Source organism: Eubalaena glacialis, chromosome 14 (assembly GCF_028564815.1).
Source record: "Eubalaena glacialis isolate mEubGla1 chromosome 14, mEubGla1.1.hap2.+ XY, whole genome shotgun sequence".
Taxonomy (NCBI): domain Eukaryota; kingdom Metazoa; phylum Chordata; class Mammalia; order Artiodactyla; family Balaenidae; genus Eubalaena; species Eubalaena glacialis.
Window position 1 is genome coordinate 84,800,873 of NC_083729.1, and position 21,353 is coordinate 84,822,225.

General features: G+C 41.9%; 1 protein-coding gene across 7 annotated transcripts in view; it reads right to left on the minus strand.

Annotated features, from left to right (window-relative positions):
- The window catches only part of KANSL3 (KAT8 regulatory NSL complex subunit 3), a 52,902-nt gene that overhangs the window by 29,299 nt on the left and 2,250 nt on the right, over positions 1-21,353 (minus strand). For 6 of the 7 annotated variants that reach the window (XM_061210454.1, XM_061210453.1, XM_061210456.1 and 3 more), the window contains exons 3-5: positions 19,120-19,290; positions 1,147-1,237; positions 818-1,003 (exon numbers count right to left, since the gene is read on the minus strand). In XM_061210454.1, coding sequence (XP_061066437.1) covers positions 818-1,003; positions 1,147-1,237; positions 19,120-19,290 — 448 coding nt within the window. Of the gene's footprint in view, positions 1-817; positions 1,004-1,146; positions 1,238-15,914; positions 15,980-19,119; positions 19,291-21,353 lie in introns of those variants that run through there. The other variant, XM_061210457.1, reaches the window with a different exon arrangement.

Below are 21,353 nucleotides of genomic sequence, written 5' to 3' on the forward strand. Positions count from 1 at the left end.
ACTCTAAAAATGATGGTACCACTTATAAATCATTAACAGTTACTGTGGGTTTCCTATGTGCCAAATTTTGTGCCAAGCATTCTATCTCGATTAATGAATTTTCACAAAAATCCTACATAGGTATTAGTATCAGCCATTTTTTTAGAGATAAGGAAATTGAGACACTAATCCAAGATTACACAGCTAATTAGTAATCAAGCTGAGGTCAGCCAGGCAGTCTGCCCCCAGAACCTGTACTCCAATGACACTGAACACAGGCCAGTGCAATAACCGCAACCAAAATAAACTGCAATCATGAAGAAAAACAGTTTAACTTTGTGCAGTACTGTCTAGGTAAGAAAGCAGGGAAAGCTAATGATACGTTTTATAAAGAGTGATTAAAGTGAAAGTGTTGCTACCGAAGGCTCATCATGATGAGGAGAGACCGAGGCATCACATCACGGCGCTCCCTGCTCCGGAACACCTCCCCACGCCCACCCCCACACTCTCAGCACCACGGGTCTGCTCCCTGACCCCCTCTCAACACCCCTCCCTGGTAAACCCCTCACCTTCTCCTTTCTCACCTCACCTCAAACCACAAGCTGCAGGGCTGTAGAGGCTAAACATGTTCTCTGGTTTGGAGACAGGAGGGCTAGAGACATTTACGCCGGGTGAAAACACAAAATGATACCATGTCTCCTATTTTTGATAACAAACCCGTTAGCTTCAGTCATGCCCTCCAGGCTGACCAGGCAATGACCTCGCCCAGCCCCACTTCTTGAACCCACAGCGGAGGCTGGCTACCCCAGGACAGGGCAGACGCCAATCACAGCCTCACCTTCCCTTTCAGTGTCTGCAAAGCATCCAGGTAGGCGGCCAGCATGGGCAGACTCAAGGTCTCCACCAGGGTGGTGTGCAGCCACTGGACCAGCTTGGTGTCCCAGCTCACACTCGCCAGAGCTTGCCGCACTCTCCTCGCACATTTGTCCACGGCAACACGGCGCAGCACTGGCTCGTTACAAGCCTGAAAGGTGTAAGTGGGGGGACAAAGTATGAGGGCCACCTCGTTAGCAACATGGGGTGGGGGGGGGGAGCGGGGTGAGGTCAGCTAGCCCGTGAGGCCCGAACTAGGGGGAGCCCACGGTGGGCAGGCTTCTAGAGTCTTACCCCTTCGTTGGCCAAGCGGGCAAGCCGATCAGACTGCAGGGCTTTGAGGATCTTGTTGAATAGCTTGTTCTGGGCCATTGTCCAGCCAGTCCTATAAGAGAAACTCTGAGGAATTAAAGTCAAACCCTGGGGATGCTTGTCATGCATGTACACTGTACAAAGAAGATTATGTCATGTTTTTTGTTCCCACTATGAAGCAGTATAACTCAAAGTAGCTTAGAACGAAGCTAAAGCACAACACCCAGACTCTGGTCCCAATCCTGCCAATGAATCACCTCAACATATACTTGTATTAACATACACACTACAAGTCAAAACCAGTCACAAACAGAGTCTTTTTGGTGCTAGCAAAGGTAATTAATTACCTAGTGGCTAATATAATCCATTAGTAAACAAAAGCATGGCACCATTGCACGGACATATTTGAATTTCACAAGTTTAATATTTCACACAAAAAGGGAGACAGGATGAGAAAGCATTTTAATGTACTAAAACCTCAGACTAAGATAAGAGGCCTATTTAAATGAGCTTTAGGAACAAAAATATAACAAATGAAGTGGCTATTCTCCCACTCCTTAATAATTCACCCCTCACTAACCTTTCTCCCTTTTCCAATTTTTTCCCTGTATATCACACAATTAACAAATTTACTTTTTAATGGTCTGTTCCATATAAGTTAACTCTGTTATCATCCCTGCGTATGACCCTGGCAGACACACTTTTACCTTGCTTATGGAAGGCTTTATGGTTCCTCCTCCAGCTCAGCTGTAAACTCCCTGCAATTAGAAACCTGTCCTACTGCTCCTGTCCCCACCTAATGACACACAGCACAGCAGTGTGGAGCTGACTAAAGCCCCCCTCCACCCCACTCCTGGCAATCTTAATTACTCTGATACTCCAACTCTGGCCAATAATCTTCCTAAAGATACTAAGAGAAAGGTAACAGAAGATGCCCAATTGTTTACCAACTCTCCCTGCCATAAAAATAAACTGGTGATTAAATCTCCTTTAAAAAATTTTAGGTGGATGCCAGACCCAAATGAGAACCTGGAATGAGATCAAGGTAGCACTCCAAATCAGTAGGGATAAAGTAAATAGGGCTGTGACAACCACTAGCCAATTGGAAAAAGAAAATCTGGATTCCTACACATCATTCTTTACACCAAAATAAATTTCAAGTGGAATAAAAAGTTAAATAAAAATAAAATGACCAAAGTACTAGGGAAAAACAGTAATTTAAAAAATCTATCGGGCTTCCCTGGTGGCGCAGTGGTTGAGAATCTGCCTGCCAATGCAGGGGACACGGGTTCGAGCCCTGGTCTGAGAAGATCCCGCATGCCGCGGAGCAACTAGGCCCGTGAGCCACAACTACTGAGCCTGCGCGTCTGGAGCCTGTGCTCCGCAACGAGAGGCCGCGATAGTGAGAGGCCCGCGCACCGCGATGAAGAGTGGCCCCCGCTTGCTGCAACTAGAGAAAGCCCTCGCACAGAAACGAAGACCCAACACAGCCAAAAATATAAATAAATAAATAAATAAATAAAAATCTATCTACCTATCTAATCTATATCTTAGAATGAGTAAAACTTTCTAAGTATGACCTAAAACCTAGAAGCCATAAAAAGAAGAAAGATAAATGTAACTACATAAAAATTTCAAATTTCTGTAAAGGAAAAAATAAAGTATCATAAATGAAGTCAAAACACAATGAAAAAATAACTACCGTTTCATTAAAATAGAAAAAGCCTCTAGAAAACTATTAAGAAAAAGACAAAACACTCAAAACAAAAACAATGGGCAAAGAACATGAAAACGCAGTTCATGAAAAGGCAGTCAACCCCCTTGGGCCTTCCCTGGTGGTCCAGTGGTTAAGAATCCACCTTCCAATGCAGGGGATGTGGGTTCGATCCCTGGTCGGGGAAATAAGATCCCACATGCCATGGGGCAACTAAGCCTGTGCTCTAGAGCCTGCGCGCCACCAACTACAGAACCCGCACGTTGCAACTACTGAGCCCACGTGCTCTAGAGCCTGTGTGCCACAACTAGAGGGAAGCCCACACACCACAACGAAGAACCTGGTGCTGCAACTAAGACCCGATGCCAAATAAATAAATAAATAAATATTTAAAAATAAATAAATGTAGGGACTTCCCTGGTGGCACAGTGGTTAAGAATCCGCCTGCCAATGCAGGGGACACGGGTTCAAGCCCTGGTCTGGGAAGATCCCATATGCCGCGGAGCAACTAGGCCCATGCACCACAACTACTGAAGCCCGCACACCTAGAGCCCGTGCTCTGCAACAAAGAGAAGCCACTGCAATGAGAAGCCCAGGCACCCAAGGAAGAGTTGTCCCCACTCGCCGCAACTAGAGAAAGCCCACGTGTAGCAGCGAAGACCCAATGCAGCCAAAAATAAAATAAATTAATTTAAAAAAAAATGTAGTCATAAGAAGTTCAGAGATACATGAGAAATACATCTACACGTGGAACTGCTCCTACAGAACACCCACTGAACGCTGGCAGAAGACGTCAGACCTCCCAAAAGGCAAGAAAATCCCCACGTACTTGGGTAGGGCAAAAGAAAAAAGAAATAACAGAGACAAAAGAATAGGGACGGGACCTGCACCAGTGGGAGGGAGCTGTGAAGGAGGAAAGGTTTCCACACACTAGGAAGCCCCTTCGTGGGCAGAGACTGCGGGTAGCAGAGGGGGGAAGCTTCGGAGCCACGGAGGAGAGCGCAGCCACAGTGGTGCGGAGGGCAAAGCGGAGATTCCCGCACAGAGGAGCGGTGCCGACCAGCACTCACCAGCCCGAGAGGCTTGTCTGCTCAGCCGCCGGGGCGGGCGGGGCCTGGGAGCTGGGGCTCGGGCTTCGGTGCTAGCCGGGAGGGAGTCCGGGAAAAAGACTGCAGCTGCCAAAGAGGCAAGAGAATTTTTCTTGCCTCTTTGTTTCGCGGCGCGCAAGGAGAGGGGATTCAGAGCGCCGCCTAAACGAGCTCCAGAGACGGGCGCGAGCCGCGGCTATCAGCGCGGATCCCACAGCAACAGGGACGCAGAGGGAAAAACGGAGAGATTCCCGCACAGAGGCTCGGCGCCGAGCAGCACTCACCAGCCCGAGAGGCTTGTCTGCTCACCCGCCGGGGCGGGCGGGGGCTGGGAGCTGAGGCGCGGGCTTCGGTCGGATCCCAGGGAGAGGACTGGGGTTGGCTGCGTGAACACAGCCTGAAGGGCCTAGCGCACCACAACTAGCCGGGAGGGTGCACGAGAAAAAGTCTGCAGCTGCCGAAGAGGCAGGAGACTTTTTCTTGCCTCTTTGTTTCGCGGCGTGCAAGGAGAGGGGATTCAGAGCGCCACTTAAACGAACTCCAGAGACGGGCGCGAGCCGCGGCTATCAGTGCGGACCCCAGAGACGGGCATCAGACGCTAAGGCTGCTGCTGCCGCCACCAAACAGCCTGTGGGCGAGCACAGGTCATTCTCCACACCGCCCCTCCCGGGAGCCTGTGCAGCCCGCCACGGCCAGGCTCCCGTAATCCGGGGACAACTTCCCCGGGAGAGCGCAGCGCGCCTCAGGCTGCTGCAACGTCACGCCGGCTTCTGCCGCCGCAGGCTCGCCCCGCCTCCTCCGTACCGCTCCCTCCCCCCGGCCTGACTGAGCCAGAGCCCCCGAAGCAGCTGCTCCTTTAACCCCGTTCTGTCTGGGCGGGGAACAGACGCCCTCAGGGGACCTACATGCAGAGGCGAGTCCAAATCCAAAGCTGAACCCCGGGAGCTGTACGAACAAAGAAGAGAAAGGGAAATCTCTCCCAGCAGCCTCAGAAGCAGCGGATTAAAGCTCCACAAACAACTTGATGTGCCTGCATCTGTTGAATACCTGAATAGACAACGAATCATCCCAAATTTAGGAGATGGACTTTGGGAGCAGGATATATTAACTTTTCCCCTTTTCCTTTTTTTTGTGAGTGTAGATGTGTATGCTTCTGGGTGAGATTTTGTCTGTATAGCTTTGCTCTCACCGTTAGTCCTAGGGTTAGGTCCGTCCGTTTTTTTTTTTTTTTTTTTTTTTTTTTGGCTTAAAAAATTTTTTTTCCCTAATAAATGTTTTCTTAATAATTTTTTCCTTATTTTCTATCTTTAAAAAAATTTTTAATAAGTTTTTTCATATTTTTTATTTAAAAAAATTTTTTTTCTTAATAAATTTTTTCTAAATAATTTTTTTTCTTATTTTTAGTATAAAAAATTAATAAATCTATTTTTAAAAATTAAAAAAAATTTTTTTTCTTAATAAATTTACTCTTAATAATTTTTTTTCTTATTTTTTATTATAATTGCTTTATTTTATTTTATTTTATCCTCTTTTTTTCTTTCTTTCCATTTTTTCTCCCTTTTATTCTGAGCCGTGTGGATGAAAGGCTCTTGGTGCTCCAGCCAGGCATCAGGGCTGTGCCTCTGAGGTGGGAGAGCCAACTTCAGGACACTGGTCCACAAGAGACCTCCCAGCTCCACGTAATACCAAACGGCGAAAATCTCTCACAGATCTCCATCTCAACATCAAGACCCAGCTTCACTCAACGACCAGCAAGCTACAGTGCTGGACACCCTATGCCAAACAACTAGCAAGAGAGGAACACAGCCCCATCCATTAACAGAGAGGCTGCCTAAAATCATAATAAGGCCACAGACACCCCAAAACACACCACCAGACGTGGACGAACCCACCAGAAAGACAACATCCAGCCTCATCCACCAGAACACAGGCACTAGTTCCCTCCACCAGGAAACCTACACAACCCACTGAACCAACCTTAGCCACTGGGGACAGATACCAAAAACAACGGGAACTACGAACCTGCAGCCTGTGAAAAGGAGACCCCAAACACAGTAAGATAAGCAAAATGAGAAGACAGAAAAACACACAGCAGATGAAGGAGCAGGGTCAAAACACACCAGACCTAACAAATGAAGAGGAAATAGGTAGTCTACCTGAAAAAGAATTCAGAATAATGATAGTAAGGATGATCCAAAGTCTTGGAAATAGAATAGACAAAATGCAAGAAACATTTAACAAGGACGTAGAAGAACTAAAGAGGAACCAAGAAACGATGACAAGCACAATAAATGAAATTAAAAATACTCTAGATGGGATCAATAGCAGAATAACTGAGGCAGAAGAACGGATAAGTGACCTGGAAGATAAAATGGTGGAAATAACTACTGCAGAGCAGAATAAAGAAAAAAGAATGAAAAGAACTGAGGACAGTCTCAGAGACCTCTGGGACAACATTAAACGCACCAACATTCGAATTATAGGGGTCCCAGAAGAAGAAGAGAAAAAGAAAGGGACTGAGAAAATATTTGAAGAGATTATAGTTGAAAACTTCCCTAATATGGGAAAGGAAATAGTTAATCAAGTCCTGGAAGCACAGAGAGTCCCATACAGGATAAATCCAAGGAGAAACACACCAAGACACATATTAATCAAACTATCAAAAATTAAATATAAAGAAAACATATTAAAAGCAGCAAGGGAAAAACAACAGATAACACACAAGGGCATCCCCATAAGGTTAACAGCTGATCTTTCAGCAGAAACGCTGCAAGCCAGAAGGGAGTGGCAGGATATACTTAAAGTGATGAAGGAGAAAAACCTACAACCAAGATTACTCTACCCAGCAAGGATCTCATTCAGATTTGATGGAGAAATTAAAACCTTTACAGACAAGCAAAAGCTGAGAGAGTTCAGCACCACCAAACCAGCTTTACAACAAATGCTAAAGGAACTTCTCTAGGCAAGAAACACAAGAGAAGGAAAACACCTACAATAACAAACCCAAAACATTTAAGAAAATGGGAATAGGAACATACGTATCGATAATTACCTTAAATGTAAATGGACTAAATGCTCCCACCAAAAGACACAGACTGGCTGAATGGATACAAAAACAAGACCCATATATATGCTGTCTACAAGAGACCCACTTCAGACCTAGAGACACATACAGACTGAAAGTGAGGGGATGGAAAAAGATATTCCATGCAAATGGAAATCAAAAGAAAGCTGGAGTAGCAATTCTCATATCAGACAAAATAGACTTTAAAATAAAGACAATTACAAGAGACAAAGACGGACACTATATAATGATCAAGGGATTGATCCAAGAGGAAGGTATAACAATTGTAAATATTTATGCACCCAACATAGGAGCACCTCAATACATAAGGCAAATACTAACAGCCATAAAAGGGGAAATCGACAGTAACACAATCATAGTAGGGGACTTTAACACCCCACTTTCACCAATGGACAGATCATCCAAAATGAAAATAAATAAGGAAACACAAGCTTTAAATGATACATTAAACAAGATGGACTTAATCGATATTTATAGGACATTCCACCCAAAAACAACAGAATACACATTTTTCTCAAGTGCTCATGGAACATTCTCCAGGATAGATCATATCTTGGGTCACAAATCAAGCCTTGGTAAATTTAAAAAAACTGAAATCGTATCAAGTATCTTTTCCGACCACAACGCTATGAGACTAGATATCAATTACAGGAAAAGATCTGTAAAAAATACAAACACATGGAGGCTACACAATACACTACTTAATAACGAAGTGATCACTGAAGAAATCAAAGGGGAAATCAAAAAATACCTAGAAACAAATGACAATGGAGACACGACGATCCAAAACCTATGGGATGCAGCAAAAGCAGTTCTAAGAGGGAAGTTTATAGCAATACAAGCCTACATCAAGAAACAGGAAACATCTCGAATAAACAACCTAACCTTGCACCTAAAGCAATTAGAGAAAGAAGAACAAAAAAACCCCAAAGCTAGCAGAAGGAAAGAAATCATAAAGATCAGATCAGAAATAAATGAAAAAGAAATGAAGGAAACAATAGCAAAAATCAATGAAACTAAAAGCTGGTTCTTTGAGAAGATAAACAAAATTGATAAACCATTAGCCAGACTCATCAAGAGAAAAAAGGAGAAGACTCAAATTAATAGAATTAGAAATGAAAAAGGAGAAGTAACCACTGACACTGCAGAAATACAAACGATCATAAGAGATTACTACAAGCAACTCTATGCTAATAAAATGGACAACCTGGAAGAAATGGACAGATTCTTAGAAATGCACAACCTGCCGAGACTGAACCAGGAAGAAATAGAAAATATGAACAGACCAATCACAAGCACTGAAATTGAAACTGTGATTAAAAATCTTCCAACACACAAAAGCCCAGGACCAGATGGCTTCACAGGCGAATTCTATCAAACATTTAGAGAAGAGCTAACACCTATCCTTCTCAAACTCTTCCAAAATATTGCAGAGGGAGGAACACTCCCCAACTCATTCTACAAGGCCACCATCACCCTGATACCAAAACCAGGCAAAGATGTCACAAAGAAAGAAAACTACAGGCCAATATCACTGATGAACATAGATGCAAAAATCCTCAACAAAATACTAGCAAACAGAATCCAACAGCACATTAAAAGGATCATACACCATGATCAAGTGGGGTTTATTCCAGGAATGCAAGGATTCTTCAATATACGCAAATCAATCAACGTGATACATCATATTAACAAATTGAAGGAGAAAAACCATATGATCATCTCAATAGATGCAGAGAAAGCTTTCGACAAAATTCAACACCCATTTATGATAAAAGTCCTGCAGAAAGTAGGCATAGAGGGAACTTTCCTCAACATAATAAAGGCCGTATATGACAAACCCACAGCCAACATTGTCCTCAATGGTGAAAAACTGAAACCATTTCCACTAAGATCAGGAACAAGACAAGGTTGCCCACTCTCACCACTATTATTCAACATAGTTTTGGAAGTGTTAGCCACAGCAATCAGAGACGAAAAAGAAATAAAAGGAATCCAAATCAGAAAAGAAGAAGTAAAGCTGTCACTGTTTGCAGATGACATGATACTATACATAGAGAATCCAAAAGATGCTACCAGAAAACTACTAGAGCTAATCAATGAATTTGGTAAAGTAGCAGGATACAAAATTAATGCACAGAAATCTCTTGCATTCCTGTATACTAATGATGAAAAATCTGAAAGTGAAATTAAGAAAACACTCCCGTTTACCATTGCAACAAAAAGAATAAAATACCTAGGAATAAACCTACCTAAGGAGACAAAAGACCTGTATGCAGAAAATTATAGGACACTGATGAAAGAAATTAAAGATGATACAAATAGATGGAGAGATATACCATGTTCTTGGATTGGAAGAATCAACATTGTGAAAATGACTCTGCTACCCAAAGCAATCTACAGATTCAATGCAATCCCTATCAAACTACCACTGGCATTTTTCACAGAACTAGAACAAAAAATTTCACAATTTGTATGGAAACACAAAAGACCCCGAATAGCCAAAGCAATCTTGAGAACGAAAAATGGAGCTGGAGGAATCAGGCTCCCTGACTTCAGACTATATTACAAAGCTACAGTAATCAAGACAGTTTGGTACTGGCACAAAAACAGAAATATAGATCAATGGAACAGGATAGAAAGCCCAGAGATAAGCCCACGCACATATGGTCACCTTATCTTTGATAAAGGAGGCAAGCATATACAGTGGAGAAAAGACAGCCTCTTCAGTAAGTGGTGCTGGGAAAATTGGACAGGTACATGTAAAAGTATGAAATTAGAACACTCCCTAACACCATACACAAAAATAAACTCAAAATGGATTAAAGACCTAAGTGTAAGGCCAGACACTATCAAACTCTTAGAGGAAAACATAGGCAGAACACTGTATGACATAAGTCACAGCAAGATCCTTTTTGACCCAGGTCCTAGAGAAATGGAAATAAAAACACAAATAAACAAATGGGACCTAATGAAACTTAAAAGCTTTTGCACAGCAAAGGAAACCATAAACAAGACCAAAAGACAACCCTCAGAATGGGAGAAAATATTTGCAAATGAAGCAACGGACAAAGGATTAATCTCCAAGATTTACAAGCAGCTCATGCAGCTCAATAACAAAAAAACAAACAACCCAATCCAAAAATGGGCAGAAGACCTAAATAGACATTTCTCCAAAGAAGAGATACAGATTGCCAACAGACACATGAAAGAATGCTCAACATCATTAATCATTAGAGAAATGCAAATCAAAACTACAATGAGGTATCATCTCACACCGGTCAGAATGGCCATCATCAAAAAATCTAGAAACAATAAATGCTGGAGAGGGTGTGGAGAAAAGGGAACACTCTTGCACTGTTGGTGGGAATGTAAAGTGATACAGCCACTATGGAGAACAGTATGGAGGTTCCTTAAAAAACTAAAAATAGAACTACCATATGACCCAGCAATCCCACTACTGGGCATATACCCTGAGAAAACCATAATTCAGAAAGAGTCATGTACCAAAATATTCATTGCAGCTCTGTTTACAATAGCCAGGACATGGAAGCAACCTAGGTGTCCATCATCGGATGAATGGATAAAGAAGATGTGGCACATATATACAATGGAATATTACTCAGCCATAAAAAGAAATGAAATGGAGGTGTTTGTAATGAGGTGGATGGAGTTAGAGTCTGTCATACAGAGTGAAGTAAGTCAGAAAGAGAAAAACAAATACAGTATGCTAACACATATATATGGAATCTAAGGGAAAAAAAAAAAAAAAAAAAAGAGGTCATGAAGAACCTAGTGGCAAGATGGGAATAAAGACACAGACCTACTAGAGAATGGACTTGAGGATATGGGGAGGGGGAGGGGTGAGATGTGACAGGGTGAGAGAGTGTCATGGACATATATACACTACCAAATGTAAAATAGATAACTAGTGGGAAGCAGCCGCATAGCACAGGGAGATCAGCTCGGTGCTTTGTGACCACCTAGAGGGGTGGGATAGGGAGGGTGGGAGGGAGGGAGATGCAAGAGGGAAGAGATATGGCAACATATGTATATGTGTAACTGATTCACTTTGTTGTAAAGCAGAAGCTAGCACACCATTGTAAAGCAATTATACTTCAATAAAGATGTTTAAAAAAAAAAAAAAAAAAAACTCAGAGTTTAATAAGCCCAAAAAAAAAAAAAAAAAAAAGAAGTTCAGTAGTACTCTGTTGTGAGGGTTTAAGAAAATAGATCCCTCCAAACTTTGTTGATGGAAATATAAATTAGTACCACCTTTTGGAAAACCAATTTTGGAAAAAAATTAAGCAAAAACCTAAATCAGATCATGTCACTCTGCTCAAACCCTTCAATGGCCCCATTTCAATCAGCTGAAAGCCAAAGTCCTTGCAATGGGCTGTCTGGAACCCCCCTGCCTCTCCAACCTCATCCATGTGACTGTCCCCAGCTTACTGTGCTTCCCCACACTGCCCCCTCCCCTTATTTCCCCCATGCACACCCTGCATGCTCCCACAGCACAGACGGGGCCCTAGCCATCCATTCCCCTTACCTGAAACAATGGCTGCCTCTCCAATCTCCAGGTCCTTGCTCAAATGTCACCTACTGAGGCTTTCCCTGACTCACCTGTACTTAAAACTGCCGACACCTCACTCCCACCCTGGGATTCCCTATCCCCCCTTCCAGCCATACCACCACCTCACATTCTACCCATTTTATTTATTTGTTTGGTTTGTCTTCCTCTGCTAGAATGTAAAGGCCAAGATGGCAGAGATTTTTATCCATTTTAAGTGCTATATCCCCAACACATAAAGCAGTGTCTGACACAGAGTAGGGACTTGAACATCTGCTGAATAAAGAAACAAATGAACTGCATGCATACTACGTTCTAAATCCTGTAAATAGTGGAGTACAAATTCAAACCCTCTCACTCCCTGCCACAGAAGCGCCTGGGTGCTGAGCAGCAGAGGAACCCGGACACACCATGTGGGCCAACTGTGAACGGAGACCTTCACTAGAGCAGGGTGCCTGCACCGCAAGGAAGTTGCCGCAAACAACTTCAGCAATCTCCATTTCTCTTACTTTATGACCGACTAGCATCCTTCCCATCATAACCCACCAACCAGACACTCTCTTTTCTACAGGTCATCTCTCTAACACCAACAACATGGCCCAGTAAACATGCAGATGGAAGGCAAATTACCCTTTGTTATGCACATTGCACAGTTATCCCACTATGCTTTCCTTCTGTAAAATAAAATCTCCACCTACCACGTCTCCAGTTTGACAACTTACCACAGTTACACAGTCCAGGAGAACACTAGCTATGAGCCAGGAGCTGGCTGTGTGCCCTCAGTCTCCTTGACGGTAAAAGAGATGGACTGGATGATCTTTACGGTTCCTTCTAACAATAAAAAGCTCAGGTAGCTATGACTACGGATGGGAACAAAAGTTCTATGAGAGTAGCTGAAGTCCACGATCACAGAATTCTTCAGGAGTACCCTCTATCTTTAGTAGCTTTTGTTGCCACAGCTAAATCTGCCTTAACCTCCAAAGCCTCTCATCCTTTTATAACCCCTTGTGGCATACTAGAAGCAGTCTTAGGTTTCTTGGAATTGTCCTTTTTCTTATTTTCCCATAGCTCTCTTGGCTTAATTTCTGCTACTTCATTAGGATCTAGTCAGTTTTTGTTGTGGCTTGATATTCAGAGATTCTGGATTTGGGAGATGGGGGAGTAGAAGCTTTTACTCAAAGTTGGGACTCAGGATACTTTGGGACCAGGAAGGTTTGTGGGAACCAGCATATTCCAGCCCATTGGTTCATAATCTCATTTTCCTTCACATTATTTAAATGTACAACACACTAACATGAACAGCATCTCTCATATGTATAGTAATTCTTGGATGGGCTTGGGGATTTGGTGGTGGTGGGAGGAGACAGAGGACGTCCACAGGTGGTTATAAAAAGCTCTCTGGACATGGACATATATACACTACCAAATGTAAAACAGATAGCTAGTGGGAAGCAGCCGCATAGCACAGGGAGATCAGCTCGGTGCTTTGTGATCACCTAGAGGGGTGGGATAGGGAGGGTGGGAGGGAGGGAGGGATACGCAAGAGGGAAGAGATACGGGAACATATGTATATGTATAACTGATTCACTTTGTTATAAAGCAGAAACTAACACACCATTGTAAAGCAATTATACTCCAATAAAGATGTTAAAAAAAAAAAAAAAAGCTCTCTGGCGATACATGGATATTTCCATTTTAAAAACTTCTTTGCTTTTAATGGCTGGTTCTACCCTATTGGTGGGCACTCAGGTTGTGTCCCTTTTATTGTTATTATAAACAGTCACAGTGACCATCCCTCCTCTCCCCAATACACTCAAACACACATCTGTTCTATCTATATCTTTACATGGTTGTGCAAGTATCTCTGAAGGATAACTCTCTTGAAGTAGAAATGAAAGATCTGTGTTAAAATTTTAGAATTTCAGTTCTGTGAAAATAATACGTATAAAGAACCTGCGACATCTTGAAAGCAGTATTATACCGCAGCCTTACCCCCAGCAACAATGCTCAGTGATCATCAAACAGGTTAAACAATGAATACAATTTCTTCATGTTCAACAATCTCTTGACCTTTCTCAAAGCCTACTGATCATGTTGCAAACCTTAATCCCAAGGACAGAGAATGAGGTATAATTTTTATTTATGAGATACCGACAGTGTTTCCAAAATTATCCTGTTCTTTATTATACAACAGGATGTTTTCTCTATTTGTTTTTCTTACTCTATATTTATTCTGAAACCCGAAATGACAGGAGCAAGGAAACAAAATGGGAGGGGGACTACAAGCTATTTAGAAATTACGACCATACACCAATGACAGCTGAAATTAAACTGAAAAACCACAATGTTGAGAGCCTAAAATCCCCAGAAAAAGTTCTTAGGATTGTTGCTGGATATATAACAAAGTGATTCCAAGAACTGAAACATGTTCTCTATATTTTGCCAGTTTCGTGGGAAGCTGGAAAATTAAGTGGGCAGAAAAAAATGATCTAACCCAAGATTAAGAGCATGCAAAAGATATAATTAAGGCAAAATTTAAAAACAGGAGACAGAATTTTAAATACAAGTCTAAACAGTCAAATAGCTGATGGGAACTGTGGTGAGTCAACACGCTCCCCCCACCTAAACCTATTCAATTTTCATGAGTGCAAAAATGCCTTCTCTCCATTGCTTAGATGAGATCAGACAATCATGTTCTCCACGCTCCCACTGAACCCGAATGACATTCTGACTTCTGGCTCCTCTTATCCAAAGCAGCCAAAAAGTCACATCAGTCCCAGAACCTGATATTTTCAAAGGTAATTCTTTCTCTGATACTAATTCAATATTAAAATGTCTAAAGGATTTTTTTTTAAACCAGAAGGCAAGCAGAGAGAGAGAAAGAACATCAGAGAGAAGAAAAAGGTCACACTTACTTTTTCAGATTATAAAATTCTTTGCTTAAACACCAGGAAAAAGGAAGAGAGGAATGACAGGGACAGAGAGAGGGAGGGAGAGAGGAAGGGAGAGGGAGGGAAAATAAACAACTCAAAGATCTTGAACTCAAAATTTCAAACATCCATCTGAGAGTAACATATAATAGATACATATAATATTGAGAGAGATAATTAGAGCAAATTTAGAAAAGGAGAATTTTTTTCAATTGAATTCAGAAGTTCTGATTTCTAAGATAAGACAACCTGCTTTAGGACACTAGATTCTTTTACTGAAGTGGTGACAACATCTTAAAATCTATTTGAGAGCAATGTCCCGAAGTATCATATGTCAGGAGTATTTTGTTAAATGTCTTTGAAAAGCTGTGCATCTAATTAAACTTGGCATTTGACAAACATCTGAGGGAAAAAGCTGGTCCAACTTCTTGGGGACAACATTACTACACCAGCAAATGTATAACATTTTCAAAGGTTCTCCAGGTCACACGATTTTGGCATGCAGACACAGGAACGCAATCTAGACCAGAGGTCAGCAAACTTCTTCTATAACGGACTGGATAGTAAATATTTTAGAGTTTGTGTGCCATATGGTTTCCGTCACAGCTATGCAACTCCGCAGCTGTAGTGCAAAAGCAGCTACAGACAATACCTAAATGAGTGGGCATGACTGTGTTCCAATAAAACTGTATTTATGGACACTTAAATTTGAATTTCTTGTGTCTTTTTAAAATTTTTTTTCAACCACTTAAAAATGTAAAAACCATTCTTAGCTCATGGGCCATACAAAAATAAGCAATGGGCCGGATTTGGCGCATAGGCCATAGTTTGCCAACCCCTGATCTAGACAATTAAATCAAGAAGAGAGGGATATTAAACTGTTTCATGAAATATCAGGCATTACTAGAGAAACTCAGAGTCAGTTGGGGCTGGGTGGGGGGCCTTCATTTTCTAAACATAGAAAGTTATCTGAAGGCAGTTGCTACTAAAATAATTCAAGAGGGCGAAATAGGGCACTAAAAAAGAAAATTAAGTTTCTGAATCCACTGATAAGAGAGGTCAGTAATCTCTCTGAGGAAAAACAGATTTCTAGGGAGCTGTCCTATATAGTCCATGAGTTCTTAATGTGGGAAACTGTAATTTTACATGATTTTATACAGGAAGAAAAGAAGCAGCAATTTAACAATCAAATCAAGGGAAAGAATGGCAACAAGATGATTATAATCAAGCAGAGAGAACTGCAACCTCCAAACAGGCTACAGATCCAGAACTTGGGGACAAGGTCATAAAGTGGTGACCTCTGAAATTGAAGCCAGTAAGTACCATCAAATAATGAAATTAGCTGTGTGCAAAAGTAACCTACCTGAAGAGATGGTTTGTAAGCCTGTTGCTAATGGGAGAAGGACGCCTCCAAAATCTCATCAGACACTAAAAGACAAATAATCTGAGATAAACTGAGCGCTAATTAATCATATCAATCTGTGGCAATGTCATAACACAGGGATGGAGGTCCACATGGAGAAAGACAAGCCGAAGATTAGAATCTGTCCGTGTTTCTCTGCAGGACTGGGCAGGTGGAGGTGTGCCCTGGCCTAACTCTGTGGGCCCGTCTTGCTTTGAGGAAAGATGGGTGCATCCAGCTACCTTGTTGAAGGAGGGCGCCTCCTGTGCAGGCTGTCCACTCGCCATCCACTGCTGGAACAGAATAGCTTCCCAGACTCTCCCACTGAGAATCAATGCTCTGGGCCAGGCCACCCCAGTGTCTCATCTGCCTTGCAGTTGTATCCCTCCTTATAAATTAAGAAACTGGTATTCATATGTATTATTAAGTCTCTGATGACTTTGGTAAGCATGAAGAGTCCCCCAAAACCTTTTGATCATGACCATGGGCGAACTGACCGAAAAATTCATGCAATTCTCCCATGCAGTTTCTGAAACTGCAAACTGAGGACAAGGCAACCAACACCATAAAGGACACGTAAGTGTGAGGCCACCTTGTTCAGCCATAACTAACTGGTCTGTCTTTTTACTACCCTTAATGAGAAGGTATAGTAGTTGAGAACACTGGGCTCCAGAGTCAGACTGCTCGCTTTAAACAAATCCCTGCTCCACTACTTCCTAAGGTTTCTTCAACTCCCTGAGCTCGGTTTCTTCATTTGTAAAACAGAGATGAAGAAGGGATATGCCTAGGAGAGTTGTGAGATTTAAAAGAGATAATGCATATGAAGCGCTTGGCACAATGCCTGGCACCTAGAAAGCACTCAACAAATGGTAGTTCTTTTTTGTTACTACCATTGTCAGTATTTTTAGTATTATTAACTGTAACAATGGTGATAAACTATTTTGCTGCATTCATTGACTCCGGTAATATTCTAGTAGTTGATCTTCATTCACAGCAGTTTTCCTCTTTATCTGAAGCTCTAGAGAGCATTTCCCCTTCTTAGGGCACAATGTTAATTCCAATTCAAGACCCCGAACAACTTCTTCAAAAGCTCTTCAGCCAAGGTGCAGAGCTGCTCCTCCTTCAACAGCTACTATCCTGATCACATAAGCACACCAGCTCAGTCTCATTCCCTGCTTCCAGCCAAACTCATAAACCATGCCAATTAGCCTCAAACTTTCCTACCCTTCCTCCTACCAAATTACTTCTTTTTCTTCCATTATTATAAAGTGAGAGCTCTCCAGCATTATGGCAAGTTTACCACTTACCAACCCCTGATATAAAGATCTTAACATTCCCTTAGTAGGTAAATACATATAGAGAGAGCCATGAGGGAAATGTAAATTAAAACCACAACGAGATGTCACTTCATACCCACTAGAATGGTCATAATAAGAAAAAGACAGACTAAAAACAAGTGTTGCCAAAGATGTGGAAAAACTGGAACTCTCATACACCGCTGGTGGGAATTTAAAATGATGCAGCCCTTTTGGAGAACAATCTGAAAATTCCTCACAAGTTAGACAGAGTAATCATATGACCCAGTAATTCCACTCCTAGGTATATATGCAAGAGAAATGAAAACATATGTCCACACAAAAACAAGTATATGGGGACTTCCCTGGTGGCCCAGTGGTTAAGAATCCATCTGTCAATGCAGGGGACACGGGTTCGAGCCCTGGTCCAGGAAGATCCCACATGCTGCAGAGCAACTAAGCCGGTGCACCACAACTACTGAGCCTGAGCTCTAGAGCCCTTGAGCCACAACTACTGAGCCCACATGCCAAAACTACTGAAGCCCGTTTGCCTAGAGCCCGTGCTCCACAACAAGAGAAGCCACCACAATGAGAAGCCCGCGCACCGCAACGAAGAGTAGCCCCTGCTCGCCACAACTAGAGAAAGCCCGCAGCAGCAACGAAGACCCAACGCAGCCAAAAGTAAATAAATAAAAATAAATAAATTTATTTTTAAAAAAACAAGTATATGAATATTCATAGTGACATTCATAATAGCCAAAAAGTGTTAGCACCCCAAATATCCATCAACAGATGAATGGATAAACAAAATGTGGTCCATCCATACCATAGAATATCATTCAGCATTAAAAGGGAATGAAATATTGACACATGCGTCAACATGGATGAATCTTGAAAACATTATGCTAAGTGAAAGAATCCAGTCACAAAAGACCACATTCTGTATGATTCCATCTATATAAAATGTTCAGAAAAGGCAAATTTAGAGAGACAGAAAGTAGACTGGTGGTTGCTAGGCGCTGGAGGGGTTGGGAGGAAATGGGAAGTGACTGCGAATGGGTATGGAGTTTCTTTTGGGGTTAAGGAAAATGTTCATCAAATTGACTGTAGTGATGAATACACTAAAAACCACTGATTGTACACATTAAATAGGTGAATTGTATGGTATGTAAATTTTATCTTCATAAAGTTTTATGTAATAAATAAAAGATAAACAAATGTTTGCCAAATGAAAAACAACAAATGACCTAAAGAGGAGTGTTGAGTCCCCACAGTGAGTAGGCTGTAAGAGAATAAAACTAGGCAGCAAACTCATGAAAATGGGGTGAAGTGTTCCCCCAAAACCACAGACTACAAATCTATTTTTAAAAGCCACTCAAATCAAACATCTGTTAGCTTTTCGTACGACTCCAGAACATTTTCACTACCCTAATTACAGACAATGTAAATACAGTGTCAAACAAATGGACATTTATTTAACAGGGTTTTTTTCTAGTAGTCTGGGTAACTCAGACATACACGTACGTTAGTACATAACATAACATGTACTATATACACCAGAGAGCAAGTCATACCTATCAAATTTAACTCATTTATTTATTCAATCAACATTTACTATATGCCTACTATGTGCCAGGCAATGTCCTAGGTGTCAGGGATGGAAAGATGGCTGAGACACAAGCTCTCCTCCCAAGAAGCTCACTGCACAGTGAGCTGAGAGTTATCATGCAGAGACAGGAGAACATTCTGACTCATGTGGCTACAAATGAAATAAGCTCCTAATAAATATGCTTCAATGAAAATGATACAAAATATTTACAGTGCGGTGACTATTAACCCTGTAATGCCCAGTCCTCTTAGAAGCAGCCTACCTGTTGACATGCTCCTCCCAGTCCTCTGGAGGGGGAGGTGCATCCGCATCGGTCCTGGCGAAGATGACATGCCGTTCACACTCATTCATCACGCTGCGTGCCTTCTGATTGTCATAAAGCGGCACAGGGGTTGATGTGACTGTCTCCACATCTATTGGGACGTCTGACTCGCTGTAAAGAAGTGAGGAAATAGGACCAGCCACATGTACTTCACACAACACAGGTATTTAATGATCATCTGGTTGCCAAAAATGTCTCTTTAATATAATCAGCTTTTATTTATTTGTTTTGGCTGCACCGTGCGGCATGTGGGATCTTAGTTCCCCGACCAGGGATCGAACCTGTGCCTCCTGCATTGGAAGCGGGGAGTCTTAACAACTAGACCGCCAGGGAAGTCCCTATTCAGCATTAAAGTATGCATAAGCATATTATATCCACAAGAAAATTATGATCCAAAGTCATCTTTCCCACACTTGTCTAGATCTCTGCCCTCTGACATGCTGGTATGCGCTGGGGGAACACAAAGTCGTTTTAAAATGAACCTATGCAAAAATGACAAAGAGCCATTTTTTTAAAAAGGACAAATATATTCCCTAAGCATATAGTTGATTGCCTAAACGTGCTTTCCAGTACAGTAGCTATAAGCCACGTGGAACTATTTAAATTAATAAAAATTAGAGGGAATTCCCTGGTGGTCCAGTGGTTAGGACTCTGCGCTTTCACTGCCGAGGGCCTGGGTTCAGTCTCTGGTTGGGGAACTAAGATCCTGCAAGCTGTGCAGCGTGGCCTAAATAAATAAATAAACAGAATTAAAAATTCAGTTCCTCAGTCACACAAGCCACATTTCAAGTGCTCAACAGACATATCTGCCTAAGGCTACCATGTTGGACAGAACAGATGTAGAACATTTCTATCACTACAGAGTTCTGTTGGGTGGTGTTGGTCTAGAGTTTTAAATAAATTCATACAAACTCGCCCTTTCCTTAGCAAGTCAACTGGTAGTTAATGATATGCTATAAAAGCCTATGATTGTCTAAGACAGATCACCTGGAATGCAGACGCCTTAGCTTACTCACTCTGTAAGGAGCCTACAACAGAAACAAACACAAGTGGATACCTAAAGGATCTTTCATATTTTAAAATGTTAAAGAAATCTTAGTGCCATGAGGGTCCTTCACTGCACCAACTTTGTCACCCAAAATACGATGTCAATCAAAATGGTCTACTGGCTATCCACCTAACATCACTTTAACTTTTTGACCTCAATGATGTTATTGTATCCATTCCCAATGGCTGGAATAATTACATCATTATGAAATGAAGTGAAATAATGTGCAGCTAGATTTGGTGGTGGGTGAAAGAGCTGATTATCTTCTGTAGACCAGACACTGGACAAGATACTTAGACTTGTATTCCTAAAATAGAACTCCTGATTTCACTATTCCAACCATATCTTCCCCAAGCCTTCCCCAACTCATGGCACCACCCAGCTGCTCAAGCCAGAAATCTAAGAGTCATCTTAATTTCGCCTTTCCCCTTAACCCTGGCCACTCTTTGCAATTCACTATAGCAGGGCATGTTGGATCGACCTACAAAATACACCTCAAGGCCAACCGTTTTTCTCCACCTGTACTATTCCTGCCCCATCAGGCTCGTGATCTCTGGCCCCAACCACTGCAATGGTCTCCTAGCAGGTCTTCTCTATTCCACTCCTGCACTATAATCTATTCAACAAAAATTCAGAGTGATCTTTTCAAATAAAAATCCAATCTCTAGCTTAAAATCCTTCAATGACTTCTTACCAACTCTTAGAATCAAATTCCTACATGAGGTAGCCTCTGCCAACTTCTCCCTTAGCTCCCACTTACACCCCCATTGCAACCACATTCCGGACCCAATGGCCTAAAAAGAGTTCCTAAAACATGCCAAACTCCCACTTTCAGGGCCAATATATGGAGCCAGTCTATAAAAGGAAATAATTTTCTGAGTACTGAAATGACCAAATCCACAAAATCTCACTTTAAGAAAATATCATGAGATATGAACACAGGACTCTCAATATCAAGAAGCTATTACATAACTAAGAGAAAGACTTCAAATTCTATTCAAAAGAGCTCTTCAGTTATGCCCTAGGCCAGAAGCATCAGGATTATGCTGGATTACTCCCTAAATTCACAGATCCCATGCCCTGTACATTCAAAGTAGGCCAACAAAATGCTGCCCTCACTGGGAAA